The 18,397-nt window shown below is 46.1% G+C and overlaps 1 protein-coding gene across 1 annotated transcript; it reads right to left on the bottom strand.

Moving 5' to 3' along the window:
- Positions 1–4,682: 4,682 nt before the first annotated feature.
- LOC117869825 (olfactory receptor 6N2-like) lies at positions 4,683–5,636 on the bottom strand. The gene has a single exon (XM_034756933.1). The coding sequence runs from the start codon at positions 5,634–5,636 to the stop codon at positions 4,683–4,685; it is 954 nt and encodes a 317-aa protein (XP_034612824.1).
- Between the last annotated feature and the right edge of the window lie 12,761 nt (positions 5,637–18,397).

The raw sequence follows: 18,397 nt of genomic DNA, 5'->3' as shown, positions 1-18,397 counted from the left end.
ATTTGATAGCAGCCTTCAACTACCTGAAGGGGGGTTCCAAAGAGGATGGAGCTCGGCTGTTCTCAGTGGTGGCAGATGACAGAACAAGGAGCAATGGTCTCAAGTTGCAGTGGGGGAGGTCCAGGTTGGATATCAGGAAAAACTATTTCACTAGGAGGGTGGTGAAACACTGGAATGCGTTACCTAGGGAGGTGGTGGAGTCTCCTTCCTTGGAGGTTTTTAAGGCCCGGCTTGACAAAGCCCTGGCTGGGATGATTTAGTTGGGAATTGGTCCTGCTTTGAGCAGGGTGTTGGACTAGATGACCTCTTGAGGTCCCTTCCAACTCTGATATTCTATGATTCTATGAAAAGGCTACACCCCTGTCAAGGTTCCTTCCCCACTCTGAACTTTAGGGTACAGATGTGGGGACCTGCATGAAAACTTCTAAGCTTAACTACCAGCTTAGATCTGCTTTTGCTGCCACCACTCCCAAGTGCTAACTCCCTTCCCTGGGTAGCCTTGAGAGACTCCTCCACCAATCCCCCGGTGAACACCTATCCAAACCCCTTGGATCTTAAAACAAGGAGGAATTAATCATTCCCCCCCTACCATTTCCCCCCACCAATTCCTGGTGAGTCCAGATCCAATCCCCATGGATCTTAAAACAAGGAAAAAATCAATCAGGTTCTTAAAAAGAAGGCTTTTAATTAAAGAAAGAAAGGTAAAAATCATCTCTGTAAAATCCGGATGGAAAATTAATTTACAGGGTAATCAAATTCAAAGAGCCCAGAGGAACCCCCTCTAGTCTTAGGTTTAAAGTTACAGCAACTAGAGATAAACACACTAGCAAAAGGAACATTTACAAGTTGAGAAAACAAAGATAAACCTAACACGCCTTGCCTGGCTGTTACTTACAAGTTTGAAATATGAGAGACTTGTTCAGAAAGATTTGGAGAGCATGGATTGATGCCTTCCCCCCACCAAGATCTGAAAGTATCTTGTGCCCTTATTGGTCCTTTGGGTCAGGTGTCAGCCAGGTTACCTGAGCTTCTTAACCCTTTACAGGTAAAAGGATTTTGGAGTCTCTGGCCAGGAGGGATTTTATAGTACTATACACAGGAGGGCTGTTACCCTTCCCTTTATAGTTATGACAACCCCAAATCAGAAAAGACCAAAAGAATGTCACCATGTTTAAACAGCAGAGTAATAGAGGCCATTTCAGGCAAAAAGGTATCCTTTAAAATGGAAATCAAATCCTAATGAAGAAAATAGGAAGGAGCACAAACTCTGCGAGCTTAAGTGTAAAAGTACAATAAGGCAGGCAAGAAAGAATTTTAAAGGAAACTGACTAACAACACAAAAGCTAAAGATAAGATTTTTTAAGTACACCAGACGAAGGAAGCCTTCCAGACAAACAGTGGAACCATAAGATGACAAAGGCGTTAAAGGAGCACTCAAGAAGACAAAGCCACTGCAGAGACGCTAAATGAATTCTTTGCATTGGTCTTTAGTGTAGAGATTATGAGGAGATACCCACATCAGAGTCTTTTGGGGTAACAGATCTGAAGTATTGTCCCACATTGATGTCTCAGAACAAGAGGTATTTGAACAAATTGATAAATTAAACAGTAAGAAGTCACCAGGACCAGATGGTATTCATCCTAGAGTTTTGAAGAAACTCAAATATGAAATTGCAAAATTATATATTGTAATATGTAACCTTTCACTGACCTCAGCCTCTGTACCAGATGACTGGAGGGTAGCTAATGTAACACTGAGTTTTAAAAAGGCTATTGGGGTGATCCTGGCATTTACAGGGCAGTAAGCCTATCTTCAGTACCAGATAAATTAGTAGAAATTAGAGTAAAGAATAGAATGATCAGCGACACAGATGAACATGAATTGTAGGAAAAGAGTCAATGCAGCTCACCAATTTATTAGAATTCTGTGGATAAGAGTGAGCCAGTCAATACAGTGCACTTGGATTTTCAGAAAGCCTATGACAACGTCCCTCACCAAAGGATCAGGAAATTAAGTAGTCAAAGGATAACAGGGAAGTTCCTCTAATGGCTCAGTAACTGGTTAAAAGAAAGCAAACAAAGGGTAAGAATAAATGGTCTGTTTTCACACTGGAGAAAGGTAAACAGTGGGGTGCCCCCAGACCGGCTCTAGGCACCAGCAAAACAAGCAGGTGCTTGTGGCAGCACATTTGCAGGGGGCAGCATCCTTTTTTTTTTTTTTAAACACACTTTCTCCCCTCTCGCAATGCTGCAGAAGCTGTAGTTCCTTGCCTAGCTCCCTGCCTATAGAGCCAGCCCTGGAGCAGGGAAAGAACTACATTTCCCAGCAATCCCTTGGCAGCTATCAACAGGAAAGGGAGGGGGAGGGAGTACAATAAGGCCTTGTCTGGCTGTTACTTACAAGTTTGAAATATGAGAGGTAGCTGAGCCATGCTGCAGCTTGCTGTGAATGGAGAGCTGGCTGCTAGAACGGGGTGGCACTGTGAGTGGGGGACAAGTGTGCCCAGCCCAAGGAGTAGAAGGCTTTGCCCCAGATATCCCCTTCAGAAGACTTCCCCAGACTGGATTAGGGATACTGGTGTGACCTCACCTTGCAGCCCCCAAAGAAGGAATTGGGTGGACTAAAGGGACAGTGCACCTCTCTATCTGAAGCCTAGCAAGGGAAGTATGTGGATCCCACTAGACTTTAAAATGAAAAGTAAGGGAGGGGAGGCTCTGCTAGAGGACCTGGGCAGCTTTAGATACAGTACCGGGCATGTAGGAGGATTTGCACTTCTGAGCCATGGAAGCAGAAATTGACTTTTCCTTTCCAGATATAGCTAATATTCAGAAAGGGAATCTAGCACCTGCCTTCCAGATTTGAACACCCTCAAAATTCAGGAGTGCTCAAGCTCCATTTGGGCAGCTGTTACTTCATTTCTCCCAAATCAAGTATACTGATCCACTGTAACTTGCTGTAGAAAAAGGAGGATAAAATTGAGCAAGCAATGCTTCCCAGTGATTTTTAGGACTGGAATTGCTATTTTCAACAGCCATTGCTTTTTTTTTTTTTTAGTTTTATTTGTTTAAAAGGAAGACAGTGATTGCATTGGCAAATTCCCTATAGAAACAAAGAGTGGGACAAAAGAATAATAAAGGCACCTCAACTTTTCCTCATTTATGTAGGACAGTCTTATAATATGCATCCAGACATCCTCCAATCACACAAGCTGAAAATTGTTCCACTTTACTGCAGTTCTGTAACCATATGGGAACCAATCCTGTCTGTGTTCTGTGCACATCTAAAATTCCTGCTGAATGACCCACCCTGGGAGCGAGTTACCAGTGACCCAGGGCTGGGACAGCAGGAGGGTGCAGGTTGGGGGGAGAGCCCAGGGCTGGGGCAGCAATAAGCAGGGGGGGGGGAGCCCAGGGCTGGGGTGGGGGACAGCCAAAATTTTTTTTGCTTGGGGCGGCAAAAAACCTAGAGCCAGCCCTGGCTTCAGGTAAACTTGTTTCTTTACAGTTATAGCTCTCTGCTGCCGTTTTTTTTAATTCAGTGTATTTGGTTTTGAACAGAGAAGAGACAGTCTAGTGTGAATGGGGAGAAGATGAAGAGGGGAAGATAGAAGAGAGGAAAGGTGGAGGAGGATGAAGTAGCGTAACGGGAGAAGGAGAGAAGGCGGGGAGAAGGGAGCATAGTGGACAGGATGCAGCACGACGAAAAGAAGGGTGTGCACTGCAGCATGGTAAGCAGGTGAATGGAGACACAGTCTGGGGGATGGCTATTGGGGGAGGGGCATGTCTCTCGATGGTGATGAGGTGGAGCACAAATCTATTGGAAATGCTACGGTCAATGGCGGGGTTAAGAATGAAAGGACAGAGCACCTGGGGCCTGATTCTTTGGGGCCAGGCAATTACATCAGTGCACCATGGGTGTAAATACTAGGAGGTCTTAATGGCAGGGGTTATAGCTATGTTGCACTCACATAAATAACTGCACAAGGTGCAGGGATACAGTGAATGGGCCCCTTAATGCTGAGTCATTTCAGGTTTGGCTGAAAGTGAAGAAATGGGATGTGCAGAAGGGTAAACAAGAGGTAACCAGCTGTACAGCTGAAGGCTATGAGGACAAGGCTGCAGTATGCTTAGAGGGCGGCTGGTGCTTCCAAAGCACTTGGGAATTGTATAATCTGCATCTGAAAGGTTGCTGCTAGCAGTGAATCTGGGCAGCCTGCGTGGGAGGAAACCCCATATTGCCATCATGTGGCCTTGCTCCAGACTGGCCAAGAGAGGGCAGGAAAGTGAGGACCCGTCCCACAGGCCTGGCTCTATCTCCTGGAGCCTTGGGCTGCTGGAGAAGTGAAACAAACAGATCAAAATAAACAAGAGGAAAAAAAAAACAGAAAATATTGATGGTGAAAAGAAGAAGAAAGTTGGAAGGAAGGGCCGGGATAGGCAAAGAGGGATCAAAATAGTCTAGAAATAAAGTAGATTTTAAAAGATTTAAAAATTACAATAGATTTTAAAAGTGTCTGAGAGATAGTGAGGGAGTGCCCAGTCATTCTAGCGAGCCACCAGAATTGAAAGTGTAGGCCGGGGCCTGGCCATATTATAAACAAGAAAGAAAACCACATCACAGAATGTTCCTCCATAGAGACTGCTTGATCAGCTGCTTTGAAGGAGGAGAGCTCACACAGGAGTCAGGGCTGTGCACTGCTGTTGATTACTCCTTTTTGCGGGATTTTCCTTTTTATTGCATTCAGTATTTCTTTGTTCCGTAAACTATAGATGACTGGATTAACTAAAGGAGTCAAGACAGCGTAAATCACAGCGAATGCCCTATCATAATCTAAGGAATAGCTTTTCTTTAATCGTACATACATAAATATAATACTCCCAAAAAATATAAGAACTACACTCAGGTGAGCGGCACAGGTGGAAAAGGCTTTTTTTCGCCCCTCAGCGGTGCGTATTTTCAATATGGCTTTTATAATCTTTATGTACGAGGCCATGATGAACAAAAATGTCACCAGGATTATAAATGCATTGACTATAAAATCAACCAGGACATTCATGGAGGTGTCTGTGCAGGCCAAGCTCAGCAGAGGGGGGAAGTCACAGATGATATGCTGGATTTCATTGGGGCCACAGAAAGGCAATTTGGAGACCAAGATTACCTCAATGACAGGACACATGAAGCCACAAATCCAACAGCCAGCAGCCAACTGAGTGCACATTTTCGGGGTCATGATGGCAGGATAGCGCAGTGAATTACAGATAGCTAAATATCTGTCATAAGCCATTGCTGTCAGCAGGTAACATTCAGTGGCTCCTAGGGAATGGAAGAAATATGTTTGTAAGAGGCACCCAGTGAAGGAAATGCTTTTCCTCTTGCTGAGTAAATTTGAAAGCATTTTGGGGATACTAGCTGCTGTATACCAGATTTCCAAGAAAGATAAAATGCTGATAAAAAAGTACATGGGTGTATGAAGTCGAGCATCTGACCTGATGACTGTGAAAATCACCACATTCCCCAAAATGGCGAAGAGGTAGATGAGAAGCAGCAGGGTAAAGAGGAGAGTGTGGAAGCTCTGAAGGTTTGGGAATCCCACGATTATGAATTCGGTTACACTGCTCCAGTTGCTGGTTCCCATGCTGCCAATGGCTTAGCTTGCAAACACTTAGATATTCGAAGCTCCACCAAAATCAAAAGACCTCTCAGATGATGGATCAATAAAGTAAAATGCTGAAAGTAACCCAAAGAAACCATTAGTATATTTGGCTGACTCAGTCTGCGCCCATTAATGCCCCATCACCCTCCATTCCTCCTCACCCTTCACTTGCTTTTCTGTGACACTTCGCAATAAACGGAGCTTCATTGATAGATTCTAAGGTCAGAGGGACCATTGTGACCATCAAGTCTGACCTGGATAACACAGATCACAGAACTTCCCCACAGTAATAGAACCTCCCTCAAATTAGAACTTCAAAGTGACCTATAGAAACACCAACAGCAGCCATCACCCTGTTCCCACTTATCCCTCCATAAAGTCCCCCAAACTGAATCCCATCACTTCTCCCCAATCCTCACACCCAACACACCTTCCCCCTCCCTCCACAAACAGGGATCCTGTCACCCCTCTTCCACATCCACACACAGAGATCCCAGCAGCACCTCCCCCACCTCCACAAACAGGGATCACACCATCCTGCCCGGAGTTCACCCTCTTAACTCCCTGGGATGGATGAGGGGCTTAAACCCCACCTTTCTTCCTGGCATTTCCTATTTGCTAGATCACTGGGTCTCAACCTGTCCAGACTACTGTATCTCTTTCGGGAGTCTGATTTGTTTTGCGTACTCCCAAGTTTCACCAAGTAGTTGCTTACAAAATCAGACATAAAAATACAAAAGTGTCACAGCCCACTACTATTGAAAACGTAGTTTGTACTGACTTCGCTAGTGCTTTTTATATAGTCAGTTGTAAAACTAGGCAAATATCTAGCTGAGTTGATGTACCCTTGGAATACCTCTGCATATCCCCAGGGGTACACATACCCCTGGTTGAAAACCACTGGTTTAGATCAGGCCGGTCCCCACTCAGTATGCTGGCTTCTGTGAATCTCATCCTTAGGCACCTAGCTTTCCTCATGCATTGTACAGAGAACCTGGGTGCCTACCTCAGATCTGGGATCTACTGGGTGGCAGGACATATTAAGAAACCACTTTGTCCTTCTTCAAGTTCCTTCTCAAAACTCACCTCTTCCCTAACGAATCCATCAACCTGTGTCCTGAAAACAGATGGGCAGGTGGAGAGTTGTGATAACTCTCATCACTGTCTTTGAACCATGCACCTCCTATTAAATTTATCTCATGTCCCTACCCTCTTGTTTGTCTCATCCAAACAGATTGCAAGCTCTCTGGGGGGGAGTGATGGCTCAGTGGTTTGTGTATTGGCCTACTAAACCCAGGGTTGTGAGTTCAATCCTTGAGGGGGCCATTTAGGGATCAGGGCAAAAAATCTGTCTGGGGATTGGTCTTGCTTTGAGCAGGGGGTTGGACTAGATGACCTCCTGAAGTCCCTTCCAAACCTGATATTCTATGATTCTATGCATCCAAGTATTGTAGATTGTGAATGCTTTGGGGCAGGGACTGTCATGTAATACATGCTTGCATAGTTACAACCTACATTTTTCAACTATAGCCACCACATGGGTTTTCAAAGAGGGTTAACTATAGGGATAGTTCAGAGGTAATAATTAGCCATTCCTAGCTCAGGAATAGGGAAGGCAAAGGAACACTTAACAAAAGTCAAAATTTCAAATCACAGTATATTTTTTAGGTTTAGATTTTCCAAAGAGTTTAACATACAACTTCTATTTAGAAAACCAGTCTTCAGCAGTGCTTGGAGTGCTGAACATTCATGCAAATCTGTCTGTTAGCGCCCTGCAACTCAAAAATGATTTGACCAATTTTCTTCAAACTCTTTTTCAGGCTGAACTCATTTTCAAAGCCAAAGTTACAGGGGGCTAAACTAGGCCTTGGCAATGAAAGTAGGGTGCACTCTTAACTAGAGAGGATAATATCTCTCCATAATAAGGTATCTCAGACAGCTGCATTCTTTTAGGAAATTTCCCAAGTCCTTCTGTAATTCAATACAGTGTGGTGCTGTAAACATTGTCTCCCTTAGTCTGCAATAAACCTGTGTCACAGGGATGCATGAGCTTTTCTGTGTACATGCTTCAGTAAAATAAAATCCTGATTGCCTAATATCCTAGAGCAAAACATGAATCATTCTGCATGCAACAAATCCCAGAAACCTAGAAAATAAACTCACTTCTATACTTTCTCCTGAAGTCTTCAGTCTCAGGAAGTAGTCTTAGAAACACAGGATCAACATCCCTCAAGAGATAGCACTTCTAATTTATTAGAATTTACTTTTACCCAATATTTATTGCAGTGCATTCCAAAGATGTCAATAAAATTGCACATTTAAATATAGTTTTCACGGGTGTTACTTTTTACTTGCTTTGGAGAGATTTATTTATTAGAGGAAAAGGCTAAGATTATTCATAACCCAAAAAATGTGATGTCTTTATAGACGAATATTGGCCTAACGTGCCATGTGTCTCCACCAAAGACTTGCCAGCCCTTCTCTCACTGGAAAGAGGAACTAGGGTAGCAAGATACTGCCATGTGCTGCACATATGCAGGTTATAGTTGGGCTGGGTGCTAAACTGGCAGTTTACCCTTGGCGTTGGAGTCTTGGGCATGTGCTGCATGAGAAAGAGACTGAAAGGGAATTTGTCTCTTTGATGAGAACTTCAATAGAAAAAGTCATGCTCATTGCTTGGGTACTAACCAGTGTAATGGCCACTTTTTCAGATCCCTCCTCTGGCTGTCCTGATGCAATGCTTCTCTGGTAGGAATGAGGAGCCCTTTCCTAGATTTATGCCCTGCCCCTGAAGAGAGAGTTTTGTTTACCTGGGGCTTGTTTGCACATCTATCAGAGATCTAGAAGAAAATAAGCACTCCCTTGGCTCAATACCTGGGAGGAAATCACAGCAAAGCTCCCAGGAGCTCTCTATCCCAGGTGGATAAACACAACAACTGGAATCTTTGCATACAACATCCTCACATCTGAACGATTAGCCACAGTCATCTAATCCATTGTGCTCCTCTCAGCCTATGAAAGACAGTGCCATGCAATATTTTTCTGTAGTGTTTTGTCCAGTTTAAAGTGTCTCAAGGGATGGAAGTTCCCCCACTTCCCTTGGGAGATAATTCACAATTGAATATGTCTATGCTATGGATACCCCTTTTTGAACCGAGCAGCTAGTCAAAGTTTGGGGCCCTGGGGATGTTCCAGGTGGGAGTAGAAATTGACAATGCAGTCTGGTATTTTCTTTGTTTATTTACAGAATTATACAAAGCCTGCTCTCTAAACGCAGGAGGAACCAAAAACAGGGGATAGCTTCTTTGTTTAGAGTCCCACGTCTCTTTAACAACCAGCACCAGACCCAAAAGTGCTTGCTCTAGTTTCTTCCAGGGCCACACCATGTTTACAGGCTTCTGCGTGGATTTCTTCAAGCTGTCTCTGTCTCACTTTGGTATTCTGCTTTCAGTCACACACACACACACAGAGCCCCTACCCAAAGTAATACACAGCAAAACCCCTCTGCACATACACTTGAAAATTCCTGGGCAGGTTCACAAAACCCTTGTGTTTTAGGTGAGGGTTTGCGATTAATTTATATTTACAATTTAAGTTCATTAAAGAATGTGTTCACACCAATCAATGTCAACAAGATTTTAACTCTCCCCATAACAAGGTTTAATCTAGCTCATAACACGATAAAAAATCTGTAAAGTCACAGTCCAATCACTGACTTGCCTGGGAGCTGCATGTCCATTTACTAAGATGATCAGATAGCAGGAATCTGAGAATATGATGAGTGAACTGTGGACTGAGGCTTCCTAGCGTACACCATCCTTCCTCTGCATGTCCACGATTGTGAGTGGGCCAGTTGAGTAACTGAGGGTAGAGCACTGTGGTCACTCACGAGAAGCAGAGGAAGCCTTTGCTGTCACCGCTGCAGCAGGATCTCTGATCCACAGGTGAGATTTAGTTAATTAAATACTGCACATGGTGCCCTATGACAGGGAATCAGGGTGGAGGGAGCAGGGACACATAAGGTGGAATCAGGAGTTCAGAGGCTCATGCAGGATGGCAGAGGCGAGGATGTGTGCGTGTGTGTCAGAGTTACGTAGGGGATTCAGGGGTGCATGCATGCGGGGGGTCAGAGGTACATGAGTGGGGATGTGTCCCACAGGCACAGGGGGATTAAGGGAGCAGACAATAAGATGTGGCAGAGGCGTGTGGGGGCACTGGAGAGGTCAGAGACAAATGAATAGGCCTGAGAGTCACCCAGAAGCAGTAATTTAAGGAGAATTGAGGACTTGTGTGTGGGGGTAGGGGCCTCATTGGCAAAGTCCATGGCTCTCCAGTGGGAGGTGGGGCTGGGAGCCATGTTCCTGAAAAAGCTAGAAGTTCAGGTGGGTTGGCTGGGGATTTGGGGGAACCAGGCTGAATATAATGGGGAGCAGGGCTTTGGAGGGGTGATATTTCTAGCTTGGGAAAGAGGAGCTGGGCATCAGAATTGGGGAACCATTGTGGGAGAGCTGGCCCCATGGGGTCTAGGGCTGGGGAAGCAACTGGCCCAGGGAAAAGGGGCCCAAGATGAAGCAGAGAGTCAGGAGCCTGCAGTGTTTACTGGGAGGGATGGGACTTCCATCAAACACATGGAAACCCCACAATTCCCCTGGACTTTGCTGATAAACAATAGGGTCTATGGTGATGCTTGCCTTCCCTTCATGTAGCTTGGGGGTGGCTTAGAGGAGGCAATGGCTGACCTGTGATAGAATGAGTGTCCACAGTGAATATGTGTGACCCAGTATCTGCTAAAACTTGATGTGCCATGGAGCTAGCAGGACTACAGTCTCAGCCAAGGCACCACTCATGGGAGCCTGCATTGGAGGAGCGCTTGGATCCACCGATTGGTCCAGCCAGGGTATTTAAGTCAGGAGAAGGAACATGAAGTTGTCTGAGTAAGCAGGTGAATCTCTGTTGCAGTGGACTGTGCTTGTGTCTGCTTCCCGCATTCTTCACCCAACTCTGGTCCTGATTCCTGCCTTGCCCCTGCCTTTGCTCATAGTTCCCACCATGCTCCTGTTCTGTGCCTGATCCTTGCCTCACCTCTGGTTCCTGCCCTTACTCCTTGTTTCTGACCATCAATTACCAGTCCTGGCTCTGACTTCTGATTCCGGCTCTGGCTTGGCCCTTGGCTCAGGATTTGGTATCTGCTCCCAGTTCTGTCCCTCAGCTTTGATTCCTGACTCTGGCTCAATCCCGGGCTCTCATAATGGGCAGCTGACTCTGGTTCTGACCCTCAACTCTGATCCGTGACCTGGATGTCTGCTCCACCTACTGGATCTGACTCCTGCTCTGACCCACTACGGAAGACTCCCTGTGTTTTGATCCCTAACAGGCACCTTTCAAGGTCTGGGAATTTGGAGAAAAAAATATTTTCAGAAATTCTCTAGTGATTGGGCAGTTGCTTTTTCAGTTCTGTAAAGCAATGAAGCTTGGCCCGTGCTCTCTGGAAGTGAGCCTTCTCTGGGAGTCCCAGTGTCTAGAGTTTACTGTTCTTCAGTTCTATGGAATAAGCTATCCTGATATCTGCATAGCTATACTGATATAACTGCATCCACACTGGGAGGTAGTACTGCTTGGACTAATCAGTTTCTAAATCAATATAGTCATAGCTGTACAAAAACTATGCATAGAGCAGCCTTAAGGGCATCTGTTTTCTCTGCTGTGGAAGAGATGGCCACTCCTTTTTTGTTCATAAGGTCACTGCAGTAGCTCCTAATGGAATTTATTTTTCTCCATCAGGAGAGAGGACTCCCAGTTGCAGGCCTCCTTCTAGGAGTAGCCTTAGCCTCTCCTACCCCCACCTGAAGTGCAAGGGCTGGAATGGGTGGAACAAGTATAGGGGACACTTGCAGAGCAGATAGAGCCTGCCTGGCTGCAGCCTGAGCTACCTGTACAACCCTCGTTTCTGGTGCCCCCATTCTGGGAGCGATGGAGCCCATGCCTTGCCTTCCTTGGCATTAACAAATCCTAAGAGGCTGCTGCCAGGGGGAAAGGGTGTGAAATTCAATGGGAGTTGGGACCAGGGCCCAGATCATGAAAGGGACTTAGGTGCCTCTCTGCCTTTGTAGGTACCTAAGTCCACCATTTAGGAGCCAGTGCGCCTCAACTGCTGCCTAATCCCACACACAGCTACATTTCGATTGGGTCTCATTCACAAAGCCACCTAAGCCCTAATGCCACTCCACACGTAACAAGCTGCTCAGAGTCGTAGCATGAGCCAAAGGCCTGGAACTGGGGCTCTCAAACTAGGGGGTGGTGCCTATCTTACCAGTGAGACCAAATCCTGTAGGTGTGCTCTGAGCATGCCTGGTACCCCTCAGTCCTCACAGCAGAAGGGCCAGAGTAGGGCAGTGGTAAGTGAGGGTAACAGACTGTCTGCATAAAAGATACCTGAAGGCACAGGGAAACAGGGTGAGCATGAGAGAGGTAACAAGCAGTCCAGTTCTCCTGCAGCCTCAGAGGGAGCGATGCTTCACCCGAGTTATCAGCATTTGGATGCACACTATCTGTATGGCAAAACTTGCCAACTTTATGAAGGAATAATGGACCTGCTGAACAGCAAGGTGTTGGAACCCCAGTGGTCCCTTGTCCTTAGCAACATCAGCGTCTGCAAAGTAAAGGCCAAGGATTCATTAGTGCTTCAATTCTTGATACATAGGGAGACCGTTGGCTTCTCACAGACTGTGCAGAGATGCATTTAGCAGGACATATGCTGGCCATGTTCTTTAGGCTAAGAGTAAGAGTACAAACATTCTGCCCTCCTGGTCCAACCAGCTCATCCAAGTGAAGATCAAAGTCTTCCATTTGTCCCACCAGGGAAACAAACTTTTATGGATGGTTAGGGTCACCATATTTCAAGTTCACAAATAAAGGACATTCCCATGGGAGTATGGGGGGAGGAGCTAGAGGGGTTGCTGGAGGAGGGTACAGTTGAGGGGTACTAGAGGGGGGTATTTGGGGTGCTGGAGGATTGTGTGTGTACTGGGAGGTGGCATTTGGGGGTTTTTTTGGGTTGCTGGAGCGGTGTGTGTGGCACACATCCCAACATAAATCCACTTACAAGAACAAAAACCAACCAAACCAAACCGCTTCTTCACCACAGTGAGGAGCAGATTTCCAAAACAGCTCAGCTCCCATTTAAGCACCAAACAAAGGGGACACATTTTCAGAAGTGCTCGGCAGAACCTTGCCATTCCCATTATTGTGCATGAGGGTGGGCATTCGCTTTCTCTTAATGGGAGCTGTTGCTGGCTGAACGCTTTTGAAAATACAGTCTGATTATGGAACCCCACCTGGGGGGAGGAGGGAAATGGGAGAATGTGGCACCCAAACTACAACTCCCATGGGACATCATAGCAGTAACTGTAAGATTGCTTGGTAAACTGGGGACAAGCAATGTGCATTTTAATATGGCTAAATATAAATGTATACCTCTAGGGCAGCCATACTTACAGGATGGAGGATGCTATCCTGGGAAGCAGTGATTCTGAAAAAGGTTTCGGGGTTGTGGTGGATAAGTAGCTGAACATGAACTGCCAGTGTGATCAAAGGAGTTAATGAAATTCTGGGATGTATAAACAGGGGAATGGTGAGTAGGAGTTATATGTTTGGTTCTGGAATCCTGTGTCCAGTTCTGGTGCCCACATTTCAAGAAGGATGTTGATAAATTGGAGAGGATGCAGAGAAGAGCCATAAGAATTATTAAAGAATTAGAATACGTAGCTTACAGTGATAGGCTCTGTCAGGGTTCCTTCCCCACTCTGAACTCTAGGGTACAGATGTGGGGACCCGCATGAAAACCCCCTAAGCTTATTTCTACCAGTTTAGGTTAAAACCTGGTATGCTGCCACCACCAAGTGATTTAACAAGAAACAGGGAAAGGACTTGGAGTTCCTCTTCCCCCAAAATATCCCCCCAAGCCCTCACACCCCCTTTCCTGGGGAGGCTTGAGAATAATATCCTAACCAATTGGTTACAAAGTGATCAAAGACCCAAACCCCTGGGTCTTTGGACAATGGAAAAATCAGTCAGGTTCTTAAAAGAAGGATTTTATTAAAAAGAAAAGGTAAAAATCATCTCTGTAAAATCAGGATGGAAAATAACTTTACAGGGTAATCAGATTCAAAGAGCCCAGAGGAACCCCCTCTAGACTTAGTTTCAAAGTTACAACAAAACAGGGATAAACTTCCCTCTAGCAAAGGTAAAATTCACAAGTTGAGAAAACAAAGATAAACTAATATGCCTTGCCTGGCTATTACTTACAAGTTTGAAATATGAGAGACTTGTTCAGAAAGATTTGGAGAACATGGGTTGATGTCCGGTCCCTCTTAGTCCCAAGAGCGAACACCACCAAAACAAAGAGCACAAACAAAAGCCTTCCCCCACCCCAACATTTGAAAGTATCTTGTCCCCTTATTGGTCCTTTGGGTCAGGTGTCAGCCAGGTTACCTGAGCTTCTTAACCCTTTACAGGTAAAAGGATTTTGGTGCCTCTGGCCAGGAGGGATTTTATAGTATTGTATACAGGAGGCTTGTTACCCTTCCCTTTATAGTTATGACAGGCTCAAATACCTCAATGTAGTTAACAAAGAGAAAGTTACGGTGTAAGTTGATTACAGACTGAGAATCTACATGGGGAACAAATATTTGATAATGGGCTCTTCAGTCTACCAGAGAAAGGTAGAGCACGAGCCAATGGCTGGAAACTGAAGCTAGACAAATTCAGACTGGACGTAAGGTGAACATTTTGAAAGGGAGGGTAATTAACCATTAGAACAATTTACCAGGGGCCATGGTGGAGTCTCTGAGACTGAAGATTTTTGTAAAAGATCTGCTCTAGGAAATATTTTGGGGAAGTTCTCTGGCCTGTGTTATACAGGAGGTCAGACTAGACAATCACAATGGTCCCTTCTCACCTTGGAATCTCTAGATTTCCAAAACAAAATATTTTGGTTTTCAGCCCAAGTTTTTCAGTATTTGAATTTTTCACTGAAAAATCAAAATGTTCTCTGGAAAATTTAGATGAAAATGAATTTTTGTTGTTTTTGATCAAAATGTTCCATGGAAAGCAAACCCATTTTCTGAGGAGTTCTGGTAAGCAGATACAATAACAAAGGACAAGTGGTTCCCAACTCTGCCCCAGTACAGCAGAACCCCATCGATCTAATCTAACTGGGGGTACATCTTCACTTACCAGAGGGTCCGGCGGCAGGCAATCGATGTTCTGGGATCGATTTATCGCGTCTGGTTAAGACGCGATAAATCAATCCCGGATCGATCCCGGAAGTGCTCGCTGTCGACGCCGGTACTCCAGCTCGGCGAGAGGAGTACACAGCATCGATGGGGGAGCCTCCCTGCCGCGTCTGGACCCGCGGTAAGTTCGAACTAAGGTACTTCGAATTCAGCTACGTTAATAACGTAGCTGAATTTGCGTACCTTAGTCCGAAGTGGGGGCTTAGTGGGGACCAGGCCTGGGATGCTGGCCAGATCGGATAATCAAAAATCCAGATAAACCAGGTAATGGGAAAGTGCAATGCTGCATCGCCATCTAGAGGCCAGACTGGAGATCGCCCCCAACTGGATCTGTGTGCACTGGCTGTCTGGTTAACATGGAGAGCCAGATAATTTGGCGGGTCAGATAAACGGGGTTCTATTGTAGATGGATACAAGGATAACTGTGCCCAATGGGCCATTTTAACACTAGTATCTGGGTTGCCCTTTCTAATCCCTTCCTGTCTTGGAGGTCAATTTGATATTAACTTATAGATCCCAAATTCCAGATTTAAGTGTTTTTGTCTGTGGTCTCATTGAGGAGCCCTCTGCATTCCTCTTTTGTCCGGATCAGGGCCGGCTCTAGGCACCAGCAAAACAAGCAGGTGCTTGGGGCAGCACATTTGCAGAGGGCGGCACTCTGGCCATCCTTTTTTTTTTTTAAACTCACTTCCTCCCCTCTTGCAACGCTGCAGAAGCAGAGAACCCATGGGACCCTGGGAGCTGTAGTTCCTTGCCTAGCTCCCTGCCTATAGAGCCAGCCCTGGAGCAGGGAAAGAACTACATTTCCCAGCAATCCCTTGGCAGCTATCAACAGGAAAGGGAGGGGGAGGGAGTGAGGTAGCTGAGCCATGCTGCAGCTTGCTGTGAATGGAGAGCTGGCTGCTAGAACGGGGTGGCACTGTGAGTGGGGGACAAGTGTGTCCAGCCCAAGGAGTAGAAGGCTTTGCCCCAGATATCCCCTTCAGAAGACTTCCCCAGACTGGATTAGGGATACTGGTGTGACCTCACCTTGCAGCCCCCAAAGAAGGAATTGGGTGGACTAAAGGGACAGTGCACCTCTCTATCTGAAGCCTAGCAAGGGAAGTATGTGGATCCCACTAGACTTTAAAATGAAAAGTAAGGGAGGGGAGGCTCTGCTAGAGGACCTGGGCAGCTTTAGATACAGTACCGGGCATGTAGGAGGATTTGCACTTCTGAGCCATGGAAGCAGAAATTGACTTTTCCTTTCCAGATATAGCTAATATTCAGAAAGGGAATCTAGCACCTGCCTTCCAGATTTGAACACCCTCAAAATTCAGGAGTGCTCAAGCTCCATTTGGGCAGCTGTTACTTCATTTCTCCCAAATCAAATATACTGCTCCACTGTAACTTGCTGTAGAAAAAGTAGGATAAAATTGAGCAAGCAATGCTTCCCAGTGATTTTTAGGACTGGAATTGCTATTTTCAACAGCCATTGCTTTTTTTTTTTTTTAGTTTTATTTGTTTAAAAGGAAGACAGTGATTGCATTGGCAAATTCCCTATAGAAACAAAGAGTGGGACAAAAGAATAATAAAGGCACCTCAACTTTTCCTCATTTATGTAGGACAGTCTTATAATATGCATCCAGACATCCTCCAATCACACAAGCTGAAAATTGTTCCACTTTACTGCAGTTCTGTAACCATATGGGAACCAATCCTGTCTGTGTTCTGTGCACATCCAAAATTTCTGCTGAGTGACCCGCCCTGGGAGCGAGTTACCAGTGACCCAGGGCTGGGACAGCAGGAGGGTGCAGGTTTGGGGGAGAGCCCACGGCTGGGGCAGCAAGGAGCCGGGGGGAGGGGGGAGGAGCCCAGGGCTGGGGTGGGGGGCAGCCAAAATTTTTTTTGCTTGGGGTGGCAAAAAACCTAGAGCTGGCCTTGGTCCAGATGTGCAATTGCCTCAGACCTCCTGCTTATAAGCTGTATCCTTTACCCCCTGCCAGACACAAACTACTTTCCTGATTAGCGCTCTCAGCTTCTCAGGCCCATCTCTCAAGCTACCTGGTACTTGCCTTTCCCTCCACAGCCAGTCCTGTCCCTGAACCTGAGTCCCTTTGCACTCTGCCATTTCCAGTTCACTGAACATCATGGATCCCTCTGCAGACTATAGCCTGAAATGTGTTCCTGCACCACACCCAGTAACGAGCCAATAGGTTCATTACAGTACATCCTGAGGCTATCCTAGAATTGCTCAGCTTTGTTATTTAGTTAATGGAATGTGATGAGGGAACCCAAGTTCTTTAGAACTCCCAGTAGTGATGGCAGAAGCGGCAGCAGCCTGGTGCCTCTATGGTTCCAGTCCCCCACATGAATACATTGGCTAGAGAAGGCATGACTACTGGCCATTTTCAATCCCACACCACAGAGGGTACATGTCCATCTACCATGTCCTCCTCTGGTTCCCTGATTTTTAACTTTTGACCTCACTCCTGTCCCTGTTTTGTCATTTGTTGTCCCCAGTATTCAGCTGTAGCCTGGGTCCAATGGCTCCTCCCACTTGGTTGAGGGGGCGGGCTTCTAGCTTTGGCCTAGACCCATCTATCTCAGTACTTGCAAATAGTACAGCCTTCTGCTTCTGGCTTCCATGTTCCTTGAGTTAACCCTTCTTGAGCTATTAAAGAATGTCAGCTGTCAACACCATCTTCTCTGGTGCCAGCCCACCCCCCATCCTCTGCCCTCCCTGATCACTGCATCAGGGGAAGATAAAGATTGGGAATGACTCTGTAGTCTAGTGTTTAGGGCACATCCCAAGGCTACGGAAGGCCCAAGTTCGTCTCTGCTCCAAGGACTGTTCAATTAGTTAAACCAAATGGAACAGTGTCAACTGGAGAGACTTGAGAGAGCCCTACCCCAGAGAAACCCAGGGTTTGAGGCGCTCACTTGGGGTGTGGGAGACCTGGGTTCAAACCTGAGGCACATCAAGCAGTGGGTGGGACTGAGCATATGTTTCCCACCTTCTTGGTAAATGCTCTCCCCATTGGGCTAAAGGCTGTAAGGAGAGCACCATTAATTCCTCCTCCACTGGCTATGTTTTGTGGGGCAAGCTAGGTGGCCTCTGAACACAGATATGGGATTGGGCCCCACAGGTGAGATAGGCTTGGGGTGCTCACCAGGGCCTAGCTGTGAGCGAGGCGACCTGGCATGAGGGCTGAAGTGGCTCTGTGCATGCTCAGTGCCAGATTTTTAGGTGTCTGCAGGATTAGGTGATGGCTGAGTCAGGATTTTGAAGATCTAAATTTTGAACTTTGGCATCTAAAAAGGCAGTTAGATCCCTAAATCTGTTTATGGAGCTAGCCCCCAGTGACTTCCATTGTCTGTGTCCAGGTGGGGGCAGGCCATCTTTGCCTGGCCTGTTCCTATCACCCCCAGCTGGGGCTAGTGGTGGTTCCTGTCTACAGCTGGGGGTCA

The sequence above is a fragment of the Trachemys scripta genome, chromosome 24 (assembly GCF_013100865.1).
Source record: "Trachemys scripta elegans isolate TJP31775 chromosome 24, CAS_Tse_1.0, whole genome shotgun sequence".
In the NCBI taxonomy this organism is placed as follows: domain Eukaryota; kingdom Metazoa; phylum Chordata; order Testudines; family Emydidae; genus Trachemys; species Trachemys scripta.
This window is presented reverse-complemented; position numbering and strand designations above follow the sequence as displayed.

Coding starts and splice junctions, on each gene's coding strand:
- LOC117869825 (XM_034756933.1), bottom strand. CDS start 5,636: ATGGGAACCAGCAACTGGAGCAGTGTAACCGAATTCATAATCGTGGGA.